General features: G+C 37.5%; 3 protein-coding genes across 16 annotated transcripts in view; 2 read left to right on the forward strand and 1 right to left on the reverse strand.

Moving 5' to 3' along the window:
* CASK (calcium/calmodulin dependent serine protein kinase) overlaps positions 1 to 16,897 on the reverse strand; it is a 190,370-nt gene that overhangs the window by 83,610 nt on the left and 89,863 nt on the right. For all 14 annotated transcript variants that reach the window (XM_032100951.1, XM_032100948.1, XM_032100947.1 and 11 more), the window contains exon 5: positions 16,617 to 16,689. In XM_032100951.1, the coding sequence (XP_031956842.1) occupies positions 16,617 to 16,689 (73 nt within the window). The remainder of the gene's footprint in view (positions 1 to 16,616; positions 16,690 to 16,897) is intronic.
* Positions 1,229 to 6,151, forward strand: GPR34 (G protein-coupled receptor 34). Its single transcript, XM_032100963.1, has 2 exons — positions 1,229 to 1,323; positions 3,129 to 6,151. The coding sequence occupies exon 2, from the start codon at positions 3,152 to 3,154 to the stop codon at positions 4,292 to 4,294; it is 1,143 nt and encodes a 380-aa protein (XP_031956854.1). The 5' UTR covers positions 1,229 to 1,323; positions 3,129 to 3,151; the 3' UTR covers positions 4,295 to 6,151.
* Positions 6,257 to 11,371, forward strand: GPR82 (G protein-coupled receptor 82). Its single transcript, XM_032100964.1, has 2 exons — positions 6,257 to 9,073; positions 10,203 to 11,371. Exon 2 carries the CDS (start codon positions 10,232 to 10,234, stop codon positions 11,273 to 11,275), a length of 1,044 nt encoding a protein of 347 aa, XP_031956855.1. The 5' UTR covers positions 6,257 to 9,073; positions 10,203 to 10,231; the 3' UTR covers positions 11,276 to 11,371.

The raw sequence follows: 16,897 nt of genomic DNA on the forward strand, positions 1-16,897 counted from the left end.
ACATTTTGTGGGTTCTTATCCTTCCCAGAGAGAGCATAAAACACTATTTTGAGCCTTAATCACAGAATTCACTCATCACTTCTCAACTGCAGGAAAGAACAGGAACACCCCATGGATATTCTAGTGAGGGATATTGTTTAGGTTTCTAAACTGGATTCCAGCCATTGCTATCTATACCTTTGATTTTTTACAAATAAGAGTGAGATGTAACTTATAAAAATGAAATAATATACAACGATTGACTGCTATAGGAGGAAGCAACATACAGACAAAACCTATTGGAACACAATTTAGTATTAAATACACATACCTAAACAATTGCATTTAATTTAGAACTTCCTGTATTTACTCAAAGCCTCTCTTTTCAAGACCGTATTATTTTAAATGAAGAACCTCAAATTTGTATACTACTTCCTGAGAATACATCACTGCTTAAATTGCAAAACTAAGAACTCAGAACAGTGCACAGGAGCTACCAGAATTTCAGTCTGACCACCTGTAAAACCATCATCTCTAACCACGGACATCTTTTTGTAAAAGTTCCAATTATATGAGAACAAAGACCTTCAAGACAATGCTCTTCAGGTCTTCATTAAATTTAGGCCTTGTCATAGCAGGTCTTCTAGAATCTACTGTAAAATTTCTAATTTATAAATGTAATTTTCAATTCCTTATGCCCTACTTGAGAGAGTATTACCAGGTGGTATTATTGCTGCATATTGTATTTCACTTCTGCCTTAGTGAAATGGTTAAGCTGCACGCTTTGGGTGCTTTCACATCCTCTCATTGCTGTCATTTTGAGTGAGAAAGAACAACATTTCTAATCCCAGGCAAGGAGAAAGGTAGATGGGAGAACTATATAAACAGTACCAAAATGTACCATTCCACTGTGGTGTTGATTTATCTTTACCCTACACTTGAAAAAGTGACACTATTTCCACCGAGTATTAAAGAGATGACAGACTGTACCAACACCATTATCACCCAAAATGCCACTGGCACTGCTCACCAGAAACAAAGTCTCTGAGAAAAAAATTCAAATCTCCAGAGCAAAACTGAGAAAAATTTATTACAGAACCTTTCCCAGCAAAGCCCAAATAAACTGGGTATTGCCAGTTAAAAATGCCTTTAAAAAAACAAACCAAACCAGTTGCAACACTAGTTAAAACTTCCCCTTGTTGCCAATTGTACGAGTCAGCTGAAACTCACCACTTTCACAGAGAAGCTGCTGCTGTAGCTTTCTAATAAGAGGACCTGCACGTTTCTCCTCCCTGTCTTCACCAGCGGTTTTGAGACTCAGCAGAACGTCTTAACGCATAAATGGTAAGTGACTTCTTTTATACTTAAGCTGTAGTAAAATAAATCTCTACTAACTGTAGAGGTACTGCTGACCTCCAAACCCCTTTTAAAGTATACCTAGCTTTAAGCATATCTACTTGCTTAGAGGTGACACAACTTACGACAGCGCTAAGTTTTGTTTCCAATGCATCTGCAGCGTAACCCAAGTTTCTCTCCCATCGATCTGAACTTGTCACTGCTGATACAAGTCACTACACCCAACATTTTTATAGGAAAGCAACTTAAACATGAAGTCATAGCAGTAGATGGGTTTCAAGATGTATTTGAAAGCATTGCAGTTGAAAATCAACCTTTTGAAACTACTTCTTGCCCTGAAGATATCTTGTGGTAAATATGAGAACAGCTGTTTTTGAAATTGCTAACACACCCTACAAGTTTAATGCAATTGTAAAGTCAGACAACATAGGATGTTAAAATATTTTAGATTGTCCTTTCAAGAGTTCAGATTTTGTATATACATCAGGTCTTCTTAAGAATTTTCCCTTAAGTGTTGCCATTTTTGCTGCTGTAGCCGCATCACAGAATTAAATGTAACTTTGCATTTTTTAAGACCTAGCATGCAAATTGCATGGCCCAGGCACAGACCTAGCATAAAAAGCTGTTTTAAGGTTACATATACAGCAATGGCTTTTTTGTTGTTTTTTTTTTCTCTAACAGTTGCTAAGTTCAGAGTGCCAAAAACTAAGTTCAGAGTGCCAAAACCACTTCTGAAAATTTTGTGAGATTACGGGAAGAACCTCTTTCCTCTGCTAAAAAAAATATTCTAAATAAACCTTTTTATGGCATTTCTTGTTGCTACGACAAACAAGTTGAAGACTAAAGTTTTACCATTACTTGTCAATGATAACCATCTCTCTAAACAGGTCAGTGTGACTACTCTCCAAACCACACACTTTTCTGGTTTTCCTTTCTTGGTCAAAGCTGACTTTTATCTTTCACATTGTAACTTCCTGGTCAGGAGAAAGATGAAATTAAAAACAATCTTATGAAAGCAAAGGAAGGTTTGGAAAGAACCTGTTACTGCATTAATGTGATTTCCAGCTATTAGTTGTTTATTTGTGCAATACTGATTTGTGAACAAAAAAAGGGAAAAACCACTTAAATTTATATGAAGATACACTAATTTATATGAAGATTACTAAAGACAAGCTAGTGTAATAATACTGTCTCACAAGGTTACTTGTAACACATTACGTAGCCAAATAAGTATTAATTGACAAATACTTTTTGAAAACCAGCGAGTTGCATGTGGGAGATCTTGGGTACTTAAAAATTAACACAGGTAAGTTTACACAGGCAAGTTTCGACTTGTTTTAATATATTTTATGTACTTTGTATCAACACTGAAATACTTAGCTATGCTTACCTGTCCCTGCACCTTAGTTAAAAATTCTTCCGTGCTAGAAATACTAACAAGTGAACTTTAAAAACTTACTTGTTCTTATAGATAAATAAATTTCTTAAATTTGCAGGAAAATATAATAGTTTACTTGCAAAACAACACAAGACAGTAATAAAGCTGGAATTACAGAAACAGTTACCCATGTGAGTACTCTATACTACCTGTTCTTTCTTGGCTGCAGATTACCTAGACTTCCATTATATCATGATATCTGGCTGCAACTCCTTCTATTCAGCTACACCAATACTTTGGTCCATTTACTCCTTTTAGCTACTTCCTTTTATATCACATTAGACTGTAGGCAATAAAGCAAACAGACACATGAAGGGAGACTTAATTCTTTAAATTTCTCTTTGTTTCTCTGCAGAACAGCTAAAAATCCTTTTGCAAATGATGGCCACAACTTCAGCTGATTTACTGACCATTACTCCACACAAGGAAGAATTCTGGAGTAACCAAACCAACCTGACCATAAATGCCTCAGAAATTCACAATGATGCCAGCTGTCCCTTAGATGACAACCCACTGTCACTTGCTTTGATAGTTTTTTATTCTATTATTTTCATCGTTGGATTGGTTGGAAATATGATAGCCCTATTTGCTTTCCTGTGCATTCATCAGAAAAGGAATTCTATCCAAGTTTACTTGCTAAACGTAGCTGTTGCAGACCTTCTGCTGATCTTCTGTCTTCCCTTCCGGATACTCTATCATGCCACCAACAACAGCTGGATGTTTGGGCAGATTTTATGCAAGGTGGTGGGAACTCTGTTTTACATGAACATGTATATTAGCATAGTACTGTTGGGACTAATTAGTCTTGATCGTTACATAAAAATAACTAAGTCTGTGAAGCGTCCAAAGATGTTAACCACTACCCGGAGCGTGCAGATCTGCTGCACGGTGTGGGCGATTGCACTGACAGGATTTATAGTAGTAGTTGCACCATCTTTCTTCAAGACTCAGGACAGCAACTCTACCCTGTGCTTTCATTACCGAAGCAAAAAGAATGCAAAGACAGAAGCAATTTTAAATTACATCACTGTTCTGATTTTTTGGATAGTTTTCTTCCTTTTGATACTTTCGTACATTAAAATTGCCAAGAACCTTCTGAAAATTTCAAGGAGAAGGGCAAATTTCCCCAATGCAGGAAAATACACCAAGACAGCAAGAAATTCCTTCATTGTTCTCATCATTTTCACCGTCTGTTTTGTGCCTTACCACATGTTCCGGTTTGTCTACATCACCTCACAGTTACAAACCCCATCCTGCTATTGGAAGGAGATCATTCACACGTGCAACGAGGTGATGCTCATATTTTCATCATTCAACAGCTGCCTAGACCCAGTTATGTATTTCCTAATGTCCAGAAGTGTCCGTAAGACTGTATTCCAACTGATTTGCAGAAAACTTCATGGAGAGTCGAGCCTAAACCTGGAGAGCACTTCAGACATAAAACTTGGCCAATACACACAAGAGCGATTATCGACCACCACTCCCCACTCCAGTTACTCAAGGAAGAAGTCTATGATTTGAATGTTTAAATGAATCTCTGTCGCTCCAGGACACCAATTTCAGATCACAAAATCCTCTACTCTACAGCTACTAATGCTGTCTCTTTCCTCCTATTAAGAAAAATGAGAAGTCCTACTTCTGTTTGTGAAAATGAGAAGTTACTTTTCAGAAGCATTTTGCTCTTGTTTATCCAAGAAAACAAATTAGGAAGTTCTCAGACATCTTGTGTTGGACTAAACTAGAACACTAACTCTTTAGGGAGATTTCCACGAAGGGATTTGAACCTGTAAAAGTAAACTTGTATATATGCATTAATATTAGTAACTTGTGTATGTAAATAATAGATTAATTTTGCCAAAAGTAAATTCTGTCCTATTTGAAAGATCTAGATACCCTTACAGATTTCATGTCTTTTATGGTTTTCTCTGTTTTAATAGGTTTCAAAGAGATCAGTATTTTAACTACATTTATAAATGCATTTTTAAAGAAAATATTTGAGAATTTAGCAATATATGTGGCTTAAAAATGAGGTGAAGAATACAACAGCTATTAATTCAGTTATACGTACAGAAGGCACACTGAGTTTTATTAAACAGCAAAACTAAAATATTCAATCCTCCTAAGTACCTTATTATATTTCCAACATTTTAGTGAGTGTCAAGGTCAAACACCTGAGGAAAAGCAAGCAATGCTTTCAGAAAATTAGGAATGATTGAAGGAAAGATGACATGTGGGTATTTCCTATGATTTCCTTCAATATAACAAATTTGATGACTGTAGCTACACAAAATAGTTCAGCAAGGAACATAAACTCACAGAACTGAGCAAAAAGAACAGCCAGGCTCAGCCAGTGGTCTACTCCTAGATTTCCAAAGCCACACATTCCAGCTGCACGCTTCCTCCCTGGCATCAGCCTCCTCTTTCCATGTGATTAAAATAATCTTGGTAATTGCTGATGCCATGTGAACAGCAATGTAACAGCAATATTTCATTGCTACAGCTATACTCTCAGATTCAAGCTAAACAGCTTTATGTGTTTAGGCACAAACTAATTTCAAACTGTAACATTTCTTAAAAACCAGAGAGCTGAAGGTGGGGGATGTCTGGCACAAAGATGACTAAAGCAGCACAACCATGAACAACTTAAATGTCTGGCATAACAGACCAGAAAGGTCAAAGAAATAGAGACCAGATATCAAGCTCTGTAAAATAAGGATTTGTTATCTTGACACATACAAACAATACTGCTCAAGTAAGCAGGTATAAAGAAGTTAGTTTTAATATGACTACTAGTAACTTCTCTAATGGATCATGTGATTTTTAATGCCAAATCCATCTGTGTGGATTTTTTACTAATTCCATAGACTATTCTGATTTTACAGAAGATACTCATAATACTCTGATTGAGCAAAGTAAACATAAGACATCACCTCTGCTAGATAGAAACTAGTTTTAATTTTGATGTGATTTTACACTGCTCAGACTTGATGAAGCTGGATATAAACACATCTAACAAATTGCAATGACTAGTCAGTCTATTTTGTTTCCATTTTTAATTAAAAATTATGGGGTTTCTTAATCTTCAAAAGAAATATTCCCACAAACGTGCAATTTCATAAAGATACAATGGTAACTGCATTTTTTGTTAAACATTTCAGCATGCAACAGAGATGTTTGTACAATAATTTTGGATTCTCACAGTAATTGCATTTCATGATCTTCTATCTATAATTTTGTCATCCTATTATATTAATGCTTCTCTTGGTTTTGTATTTGTACAGTGCAATTCTATTATGCAGTACTATAGTTCTACATAGTTACATCAATTCTGGTACATCTAGTAGAGTTTATAAACCATAAACCATACATTTCACAAGATATAGATGTTATCTCATCATTCTTTCTCTGTCTATGCTTAGTCTATGAGCAGTTGGTTGATGATACTGAACTGCAGGTCAGGGTGAGGGTGTGGGCTGGGGAACTCAGGAGAGGACAGACATGAATGACAGCAGCTTGAACAAAATGTCAATTCTAAAATTCTTTTGAACAAAGTGTTAAAATCAGAATTTTCATTAACAAGGTTTGTAATTCATGGACACAGCAGTATTGCCAAAATAGACTCAGATCTCTTCAGAAGATCAAGTAACAGTACTTAAAAATCCAAACTGCATTAAAAAAATCAACTCTCCAGCTCAGAAATGAAAATCTGAAAGGGAACAGATCTATTAGGAAGTCTGTAAGAGCAGGCATGGCACAGAAGAGGCGAACAGGAATCACTACATGATCTTGAGAATGCAGCATTAAGGGAGCAGCAGTCAGAACAAAGAAACAACCACAAAAAAAAAAATCAGAAAATACTTTTGGATTTCTACAACTGTATAAATCAGTGCTTCAAGATGTTAAAGGCCAGATGTATCAACTGGCTCAGAAGGAGATCTGAAACTAGACAGCACTGTCATGTAGGAAGCAATTAGTACTGACCAAGAAACAAAAGCAGGTATCTATTCTTTTAAAAAAAAAATTAATCCTTACACATTTTTTTCTGCAATCAATATTCCCAAACTTGAGAGTAAAATGTCAGGCTTTACAAAAAAGTATTACTGAAGAGCAAACAGTCCTGAAACACCTTGGGAGATCTGCTGAAAGTTACACTGTGACATGTCAAATGACTACAGAAGCAGTCACTCAAATTGTGTGTCTGTCTTCTCTTCCCAGTGCTTTCTAATTACCTGAGTCTTCAGGTGAACTCTAACACAAAGGTAATTCCGTTTATTTTGCTTTCTCTATTTAAAGGTTAACTCAACACACATCCCCATATAATTGCACAAACCTCATTTTCCTCTTTACTCAAATCTATAACACATCCTTGAATTTCAACTGGTGTACCAAAATGCACTGGTCTTGTGCTGGTTTTGGCTGGGATAGACACCTTCACAATATGGGCTGTGGTTTGGGCTCGTGATCAAAAGTGTTGATAACACAGGGATGCTTCAGCCACTGCTCAGCAGGACTTGCACAACAAGCAGAACTTCTCTGCCTATCAGAACACCCCACCAGTGAGAGGCTGGGGGTGCACAAGGACATGGGAGGGGACACAGCAGGGACAGCTGACCCCAGGGATAGCCCAGAGCACATGGTGCCATGCTCAGCAATGAAACCAAGCAGGAAATTTGGCTGTGTTGCCATTTCTCAGGAACTCGCTGGGCACCGGTCAGCAGGGGTTGCTTTCTACCACTTGGGTTTTTTGTTTCTCTCTCGTTTTTTTTGTTTGTTTTTTTTATGCGTATTAAACTCTTTATCACAAACCGTGAGTTTCCACTTTTACCCTACCAATTCTCCCTCCCAGCCCACCAGAGAGGAAGTAAGCAAGTGTATGGGATTTAGGTGATTTAGGTACTTTCTGGGATTAAACCACATCCTCCCTCTTTGGCACCCAGATACTGGCAGATCTGATCAGTGTGTCAGAGCAGGAGGGAGCACCAAAGGGGAGGTCTGTTCTGCAGCAAAGCAGCCACAAGAACAAGAGGGGGAAGATGCAAAAATCTTAAGTAAGTTTTCTTGCTTTTACCCTTCTGATTCTCCTCCCCATCCCACTGAGGGGGAGTGGGCAGCTGTGAGGGCTCACTCGCCTCCCAGGGTTAAACCACAAAATCAACTTTCATTTTTGCACTGAAATTAATCTAACAAGAACAAGAATTAAAGAACACGAGGAGTAATTACAGCTTTACAACCTAATTACTAATACTCCACAGCAAGTAAAGGCAATTGTAAATGAGTTCAGCTATAAATTCAGAATAGGAAGCCAGCTTACATGTCCATTATTTTAGTAAAAAAATTAGTAATAATGAGACTGAACAATGATAACAGACCAAGAAGGTGAATTCTCACAGTCCATGTTTAAACATAAAGCATAACTAGCAAAACAAGAGCCTTAACAAACTTCTGTTCTCATAAAGGAACTTAATTTATAGCTGTTGAAAAGCCTCATCTGACAATGTGATGTATCAGAAAGGAGAAAACTTGAAAGTCTCAACTTCTGCAGAGCTAAACAGAGTTTGGTCTGTGATCATACCTATGCTGTGGAGGAAGGAAATTGTCCTGTGTACACTTCTGGATGATCTGTGTAAAACACTGCATTTCTTGGACAATGAGTTCATTTTGCCTGACTGAACCCTAGGATGCATCAGCTGTAAATTGCTTCCACACAATCCAGCACCTGACCATATGAGAGATGTGCCCATTTGGTCACTCATGTGAGGACAGACACGGATACAGTATTATTGCACACAGGCTTTGGGAATAGACAGCTTTGTGACAGCTCTTGGAGCTGAAGAACTGTTAAATGTCATTGAAAAGACAAGTTTTCATGCATAAGATAGCAGCCTGAAGGAAAGTGGGCAGTCCTAAAGAGAACCCCTCCACCCCTGAAAGAGGAAAGCACTATATAAAGAATTGAAAGGTGTTTCTGTGGCATACCTAAATGACTGTTAACAGTTGCTCTTCCATGCTGTCTCCACCTTTTTTTTTTCCCTAATGGAGCCAATCCTGACCTAATTTCAAAGCTGTTTTTGTACACACATCATCTTTTCTGAACTTTAGATGCCTACCTGACTTCTGTCAGTCAGTTCTTGTAAAGGAAAAGTGCACACTCTGAAAACCTACTTATGTCAGAGAGAAGTTTTTCTTAACTGTACTCTCCAGCTTCCAGTGCCATCATTTTCACTGCAGTAGTGGAGATAAAACGGACACCAGACAGAAATATTTCCTCTCTGCAAAGGAAGGTGCCTGCAGCTTGTATAGGTAAGCTTAAACTTATTACTTCTTTGTTGCACCTGACAAAATTTGGTCAATGGCACAAAAATTTTTGTTAGACTTCTAAAATGAGTAAATTCAACAATGACTTTGTGAATTTAACTAATTGGAATAAAATAATTTAATACATTTAGTGTACACTCAAATGCAAGAGCTATAAAAGTTAGTTTAATTTGCAAGTTTGTCAAACAATGCCTACAGCACAAGTTTTATTCTTGGTGTCTGGGTTTTTTAACATTGTTAGACAGAATCCTCTTTAGTATCTACGTTCATTTGCTTACAGCTGTTTAAAAATAATTATCAGTCTCTAAGTTTCAAATCTGTTAGTTTTTCCGTATGATTTGATATGGGAAAAAAGCTAACTAGGATACACTCCACTAAAACATATATGTATACATATGCATACAGCAGTAAAAACTCTCCACTACAGGTTTGTAAGCTGAAATACCGGTTTTTATACACAGTCATTGCACAGAGATTTAATTTCTTATTTTTGATTTGGAAATTGAGAAAAGATTGAAAAATGAACTTGGAAAAAAATTAATATACTGCAGTTTTCAACAACCATTGTATATGCTAAAAAAAGATAGACTGAGTTGCAAAATGTACATCTGACATTAGAGCTCTGATATAGTAACACCAGATACAGACATGAGCATAAAATAAATATATATAGTGAGATTCTTGCAGCATACAGACTAATTTTTAGTTAAATTGAGGTACAGATACTCTTTGCATTTCTGCAATTAAAGTAATTCTTTGCACTTAATTTGCTTATTTAATTTTAAATGGTCTGTAAGTGGTTTCCAAATTAGGTTACAGATGTTCCAGAAGACTGAGAAATAAACCGAGATCACAGAAGTTATTGCCAGACCCTAGCTTGAACCTTCAGCTCTCTAATTTACTTTATTAGATTCTGCGCATGTAAAAGCTTTGGGGTTTAACTTCTCTTCATGAAATCTCTGTGGAAGAGAACACCCAAACTGTAAACTCTTGCAAACTTAAGATAACAGCAGTGTTAAGAACACTGAAAAGTAGGGGAGACAAAGAAACAGCTGAGATAAGATTAAAGGAGAAATGTTAGATGCACAAGAGAATAATTTTTTAATTGTTTCAGCTCTGACCACTCAAGAAATACTAGCATAAATGAATAATTCAACATGTCTTCACCCATCGCCAGCTACCACTGTAGCTCTCCCCATCATCTACTCCTGCCTACTTCCCGCTGGAATCTTTGGCAACATTCTCGCCGCCTGGACGTTTTCACAGAGAGCACCCACACAAAGGACACAGTACATTTACCTGGCCAACCTCGTGACTGCAAATCTGCTGGTTTGCAGCACCATGCCCTTCCTGGCTGCCTATTTTGCGGACGGGCACCGCTGGCCCTACGAGTCCGCGGCGTGCAGGATCGCCCATCACCTGGGCACGCTGGTGATGCACGTCAGCATGTATGCGACCATCACCATCCTGTGCTCCATCGCCCTCAGCCAGTACGCCACGCTGAAGAAGAACAGCGGCACACAACACTCCCAAGCGCTCCCTGGAAACTTCCACAGGCACCTGCTTCACAAATTCCGGCGGCCAAAGTTTGCTAAGTATTTGTGTGTCGTTATATGGCTGATTGTGCTCTGCATAACAGTCACAGCCATCACGTACAACGTCCAGGAGAAGGTTTCAGCTGAGCTCCTGACCTGCTACAACATCAAGGTAGAAGTTGGTGGAAGTCCTGCAATGATTGCAGGTTCTCTTGCCACTGTGTGCTTTTTTCTGTCTTTTATAACAGTTTTGTGGTCATACTATTCTCTTACCAGACACCTCAGCAAAATACAAAAAAACACCTGTATTGGAGAAAAACATCTAATTTACAGAACAGTGAAAAGAAACATTCTTGTCATCCAGATGATATTAACTGTCTGCTTTCTTCCATATCATATTTTTAGGCCAATTTTCTATGTACTGTCTAAAGATAATGACTGCCCAAGGTTAAACTACCTAGTGGAAATTAAAAATTTCCTTACTTGTCTTGCTGCTGCTAAAAGTAGTTTAGATCCAGTTATAACCCTTCTGTTAGATAACACATTTAAGAAAAATCTTTATGGTCTGTTTACAAAATCCACACCAGAACATCAACAACATAATGATGATATTTTCACTGAAATGGGAAGGAATATGGAAAGATTTTCATAGACTATAAGTACCAATAAATTATTTTTAACTACCTATAGGCAGGCTTTGATATGAAATGGCAAATATTTAAATAAAATGGTAACATATTGTACTTTCTTTTCAAATCATCTTGTGTGCTACATCAGCATTAGCCATAATAAATCCAATGTGTATATCCAAATGAATCCAAGCAATTTGTACAGTGAACTATGTAATACCCACTCATCCACATAATACAAAAGACATTTTACATTTGACCTATGGACAGTTCCTTCTACCTAAAAAGTCAAGGAAGAAGGCAAAAACTAGGCTGAAGTTGAGGACTCAGTTCTCTCTTTCTATCAATAAGAGTTTTGGATACAGGTTTCCTTTACAGGAAAGTTGAACAAAGCACAGACATTTTCTTTGGGATGGCTGAACCACAGTTGTGCTACAGACCCAAAGGCCAAGTTCAGCGAGACAGAACTGAGCAGGTAAAGCCTTCCAGATGGCAAAGTGCTGCTGACAGGACTGGTTTTAGACCAACAGCTGCAAGCCTGGGTGAGCAGAGCTCTTCACTACCAAAATGTGTTTATAATTTGCACAGACACAAACTCAGAACCCACTATTTCTGTCCTTCCTGAAATATATTTTACAGGGAATGTAGTTATCTCAGTGCAACGCCTGCCTGGGGTTGTTTCTCTTAACACAGTTTTTCATGGCAGCATAGGCTGAAGTCATTCTTTCTACACTTTTCTAGTCACAACCCCTTGTACCTCAGTGCTTATCAAAATGCCAAGAAAATGAACAAAACTTAGGGAACTACAAATCAAATATAACTCTGTGATAGACTCTTAGCAAGATCCCACTCCAGCATTCCTACATAGCACCAAAAGACGACATATGGCTGACTTTTTTCCTATATAATCTGTCCAGGATGATGTCCTTTAAATTTTTTAACTGCATCAAAGTGTTTCTTGTTTCAAATAGGGGAAAGCTTTTGTGCAGTACAGGCAATTTGAGAAACTACAAATTGAGTCCTGCATTGGTCTAGCATTTGACAGAAGAGTTCATGGAGAAAAAATCCCCCAAAACATAAAGGCACGAGGGATAAGGGAGAGTTAAAAAAACACTAGCAAAACACAGCTCACGTGGTAAACTTGCATTGCTTTGACATGCTGGTGCCAAAATCAGAAATCAGCAGGTGACATGTGAATTGTTTAATAAAAAAATATACAACAATTCGTTTCTATTGCAGTGAACGCAAAATCCTAAGGCAAATAGGCACAGCACCTGGTTTGCAAAGCAGTTTAGAGACCACAAGTGTCTGTCAAATTTTTGGTTAAGCCATTCAAATGTGCTGCATGGGAAGCCAGCTCATCAATCAGAAGACATGAGTTTTTTAACTGTCTGGGCAAATGACTATAATAACATATAAACATATAAAAAACACATAAACTTAGTGACCAGAAGGTTTGTAAATGTTCAGCTCCAGGTAGGCCAAGCAGCATAGACACACTCCACAGCAAATCTGCTTCTGAACATACTAACAAGTCAATAGGAAAAGGGCTGGACAAAACAAGCATGGAGACCATGAGATAGGGAAGCAGAGGCACAGGAGTGAACATAAAAAGGGGGAAAAGAACATTGCCTGAAGAAACACTGAGAAAAAATACTGAGTTTTCTTTTTGGAGGCTCTTAACTTCTACACTGAATGAGGAAGTGCCCCTCAGAAAAAAATGTGGCCAGGTCGGACACTTCAACTGCACCTCTGATAGTGGTTTTGCAGCCTTAATCACTTTTTAACAATTTAATATGTAACAAAATCCTCACCAGGAAGTTGCTACTGGGTCTCAAGAATCTAGTAAGTTCTAGAAAATACAGAAAAAGCATCAGTTATTAGTGAATGTCCCCAGAAAGCAAAAAAGAAGTTTCAAAGTGAAAACAGTAGAAGAAAAGCAACATGCAACAGATTTTCTTGTTTTGGGTATTCAAAGACTGAAAAGGGAAAACAGTCTTAAAGAACAGTTTCTATTCTGGTTATTTTTTATATAGTTGAATATACAGTTACATAAACATGCACATATACTACTTTTACATGTTTTTTAGATATGCCTAAAAGCAGAAGTGTGAGAATGTTGAACTCTGCCGGCAAAATCCAAAGTGTTGCGCTACAAGCAGCTCAGGCAACGAAAGACAGAAGTGGTAACAGTGTGTGCTCTCAGAATTCATACTACTGGTTAAGTTCAGTATAGTGCACAAATCACCATGCAAATCTATCCACAGGTCAAGTCTCAGGTCACCTGGATCAACTCAGATGTGTATATGACACACAGTGCAGTGCATAAGGCTTGGTCCTATTCCCTGGAAAAACTCCCTGGTTTTGACTCCCACTCACAGAAATATTGAACTGAATCTTAGTGACAGAGAAGGCACAATCTGTGTATTTTTGCTTTAGCAGGTTTATCTATTCAGATGATCACATCTTGGAAGCAAGCATTCATACCCACCAAGATAAACCCATAATGAAAATTTTGGATGTCTGTGTTTCGCTGACAAGCTCACCCTGATTCCAGCTGCACACCAATCAATCTGCTAATCAGTAACACATACAGATACTCAAACTACATGGAAATCATAGAACAAAGTTGGAGTATTTGGAATAAGTTAAGGATAAAACCCCAGCAACTAAAGCTCTTGATGTGATTAAATCAGTCTTACATCAGTTATATTAAAAGGTATTTTTATAACAAGATTTTTGCAAATATGGAGAATTCTACATAACAATAGCGGCTCACAAAAGATTGCAAAACCTCTTGATGTTTTACTGATAAAAACCATTCTATTAAAGTTATCACAAAAATAAGCAAGTGACGAATGGTACTCAAATTGCAGCAAGAGTTCTACAGGAAAAGACAGGAATCACATTTCAGACCCTCATCACTCCCCTTTCCCTTTCGTTGTTCCCTTACATAAAGATTTCTCTGTACACAAACTTCTCTGTAATAACATTCTGTAATGGAAAAGACTCCCTTTCAATGCTGCCACGTTCAATAGCCACCTTCTGGGTATTCCTGACACAGCAAGGTTATGACAGAATAAAAAGAATGGCTGAGTCCCATATCAGTAGGTCGGCAGAACAGGAACAAACGTTGTGGTAAGAGAAAAAGTTCTTGACATTCACATTTCTGAGGCACAGCTGTTTTGAGTTTTCTACCTTCCTGCACCTTCTGTTTTCCTTTACAATGTGATCCAGCTTCCAAGCAGTGCAGGATCACATTAACTGAGGGTGAAGCAAATGTGAAATTGTCACTGATTATAAAGCCTTTAAGCAATGCTGAAGGGCATCAAGTGATATACACAGGCTCAAGAACCATCTGGTCTCACAGAGCAGTGAGAGCAGTTAGACAACGGCAGGCCGTCTTGTGAAAGCTTTAACGTTTTGATTCTGTCATCAGAGGTGAATGTGGGGCACAGGGAGTTTGTCCCAGGCTGGACTTGGACAAGTCAGGTGACGTTTCTGGCACCAGACTACAGCAGACTTTATTTTATCTAAACTTTCTAACTCTCCCTAAATAGCCAGGAGCTAAGGGAGCACAAAAGCAGCTACAAGACACCTAAACCTTTCATGGGCTATAGGGTGCCAATTTTCCTGTGCAGCAGCAAACAACCATGCATTTTACATTTCAAAATAACGTTCAGAAAGTCTAAAAAGGAGAAGATGGCATGACTATATCACCATTACAGATTTTATTAAAGCACTTTCACTTATTCAGGTAATTTGGAAAGTGGTCATTTAGTCTGCTTCCTTTCAAAACAATGTCTACAGCGACATCTAGAGCCTGGATACTGCAGTTAGTTTAACGTGTTTCACACCCAAACCCTGCAGCTCTGCACTGCTTTTGCCAAAACAAAACACTGTTGGTTTACACTGCTTTAGACAGATACCTTAAACACTTTTTTCTAACCCATGTAATTTGAACAAGTTCATTTCTAAGGATAGTATTTAAAAAACCCCACAACCCTGTGATTCTGAGGTTCTAAGAGACCAGATAAGCACTAAAATAAATTCCCACTTTGCCCTCAGTGAAACTGGCCTCCTTCAGAGGCCCTTGAAGCTGAAACTTGGGTTTTTTCAAGAATATGGTCCAAGAAAAACAAGTGGAGCTTTCATGAAGACACAGCAACATAAAGATGATGTTAATTCTGAAATTCATGTGGTACCAAAACCAAACAACTACAAGTACCTAGACTCTTCAAGATAGAACAAGATGAGACATTCTACCAGCAATTAAGAGCCCATTTTTAGAATTTGCTCTAAGACACTACTATTAAAACACCAATCTTAAAAAAGAAAGCCTATTACATAGTAATTGTCTTGATTTTAAAAGGAAAGGAGTAGGAGTTTGGGAAAGGTCTGCAATGTCTGGGTACAGAAGACCAAATGACTCCTTATAAAAATCACCAGTTCAGTGTCTGTACTCTCTCCCCTCACAGGTCACCTGCAGCAGTTTGAAGCACAGTTTACCCTCTCTCAATCTTCTCTACTCATTGAACTCCAAGAGCCATTTCTCAAACTGCACCATCAGAGCTTGTTAGAATTTTCCTTAATTCCTACAGAGCTTGACTCACTTTGGATGAAACCAAACTCTTGGAGAAGTGGGAATAACTATTTTAGGCAATGACATTAACAAATAATATGCATATTCAAATTGAAGAGAGTCAAGCCCACTTGGGTTAAAACTCCCAACTACTTACATTACAGTACTTTGGGATAAACTACTTCCATAAATATCCATAGAAACAGTATAAAATTTACCAGATCAAAACCAGTATGTACATATGCTGGTCTTAAACACTGTATTTCTCCTCCCAAACTTATCTGTATTAGAGAAATTTTCATAATAATAAATGTTTATTGGACTGTCTCCAAGAAGTAGATAATATTACTAATATTGTAGCATTTAAGCATGTGCATCTCTATGAAATCTTACTGTGAATGAGGACTGTCATTATGCTCTCAAACTGATGCCAATAAACTACCAGTTCCAGTTTAATTTATGCAATTAATTTATACACGCATTTTCCTAACAAGAAAAAAAATGCAGATTCCATATGAATATTCAAAAACTAGATATTAAACTGACTTTCAAAGCAAGTTATAATCAAATGCACATGTAATTTGTGAATACAGATCTCCTAAATGTTCTGTATTGATGGAATTAGGGTGGGCTTTAATCTTACATGACAAAATAAGAGTAAAAACACACCCATCAAATAGATTCCTTTTCTACAGCACCTCTCTTCCTCTAAATTACAGAAATTGAAATTCAGTAGTTTGCATTATTGTGGTGAAGAAAAAAAAGTAATTAAATCCCCTTACCTTCACGTCCCTGTGAATTATATTATTATCATGACAGTAACGTAGAGCTTCCAGTATCTGTCTCATGTAATGACTGAAAAAACAAACACATTATGCATGACAAACCTGCAGGGAAAAATTACTATACACATGTAACAATCTAAGTATTAAGAGTCTAACTGTATAAAACTCATCAACCAATTTAACCCCAAATACACAAAGTTCTGTAGAATGGACTTTGTGTTTATAATAGTGAATATTACAATCTAAAGTTTGAGAATTATTCTGATTGAAGCCGAGGG

This window comes from Corvus moneduloides, chromosome 2 (genome assembly GCF_009650955.1).
Source record: "Corvus moneduloides isolate bCorMon1 chromosome 2, bCorMon1.pri, whole genome shotgun sequence".
In the NCBI taxonomy this organism is placed as follows: domain Eukaryota; kingdom Metazoa; phylum Chordata; class Aves; order Passeriformes; family Corvidae; genus Corvus; species Corvus moneduloides.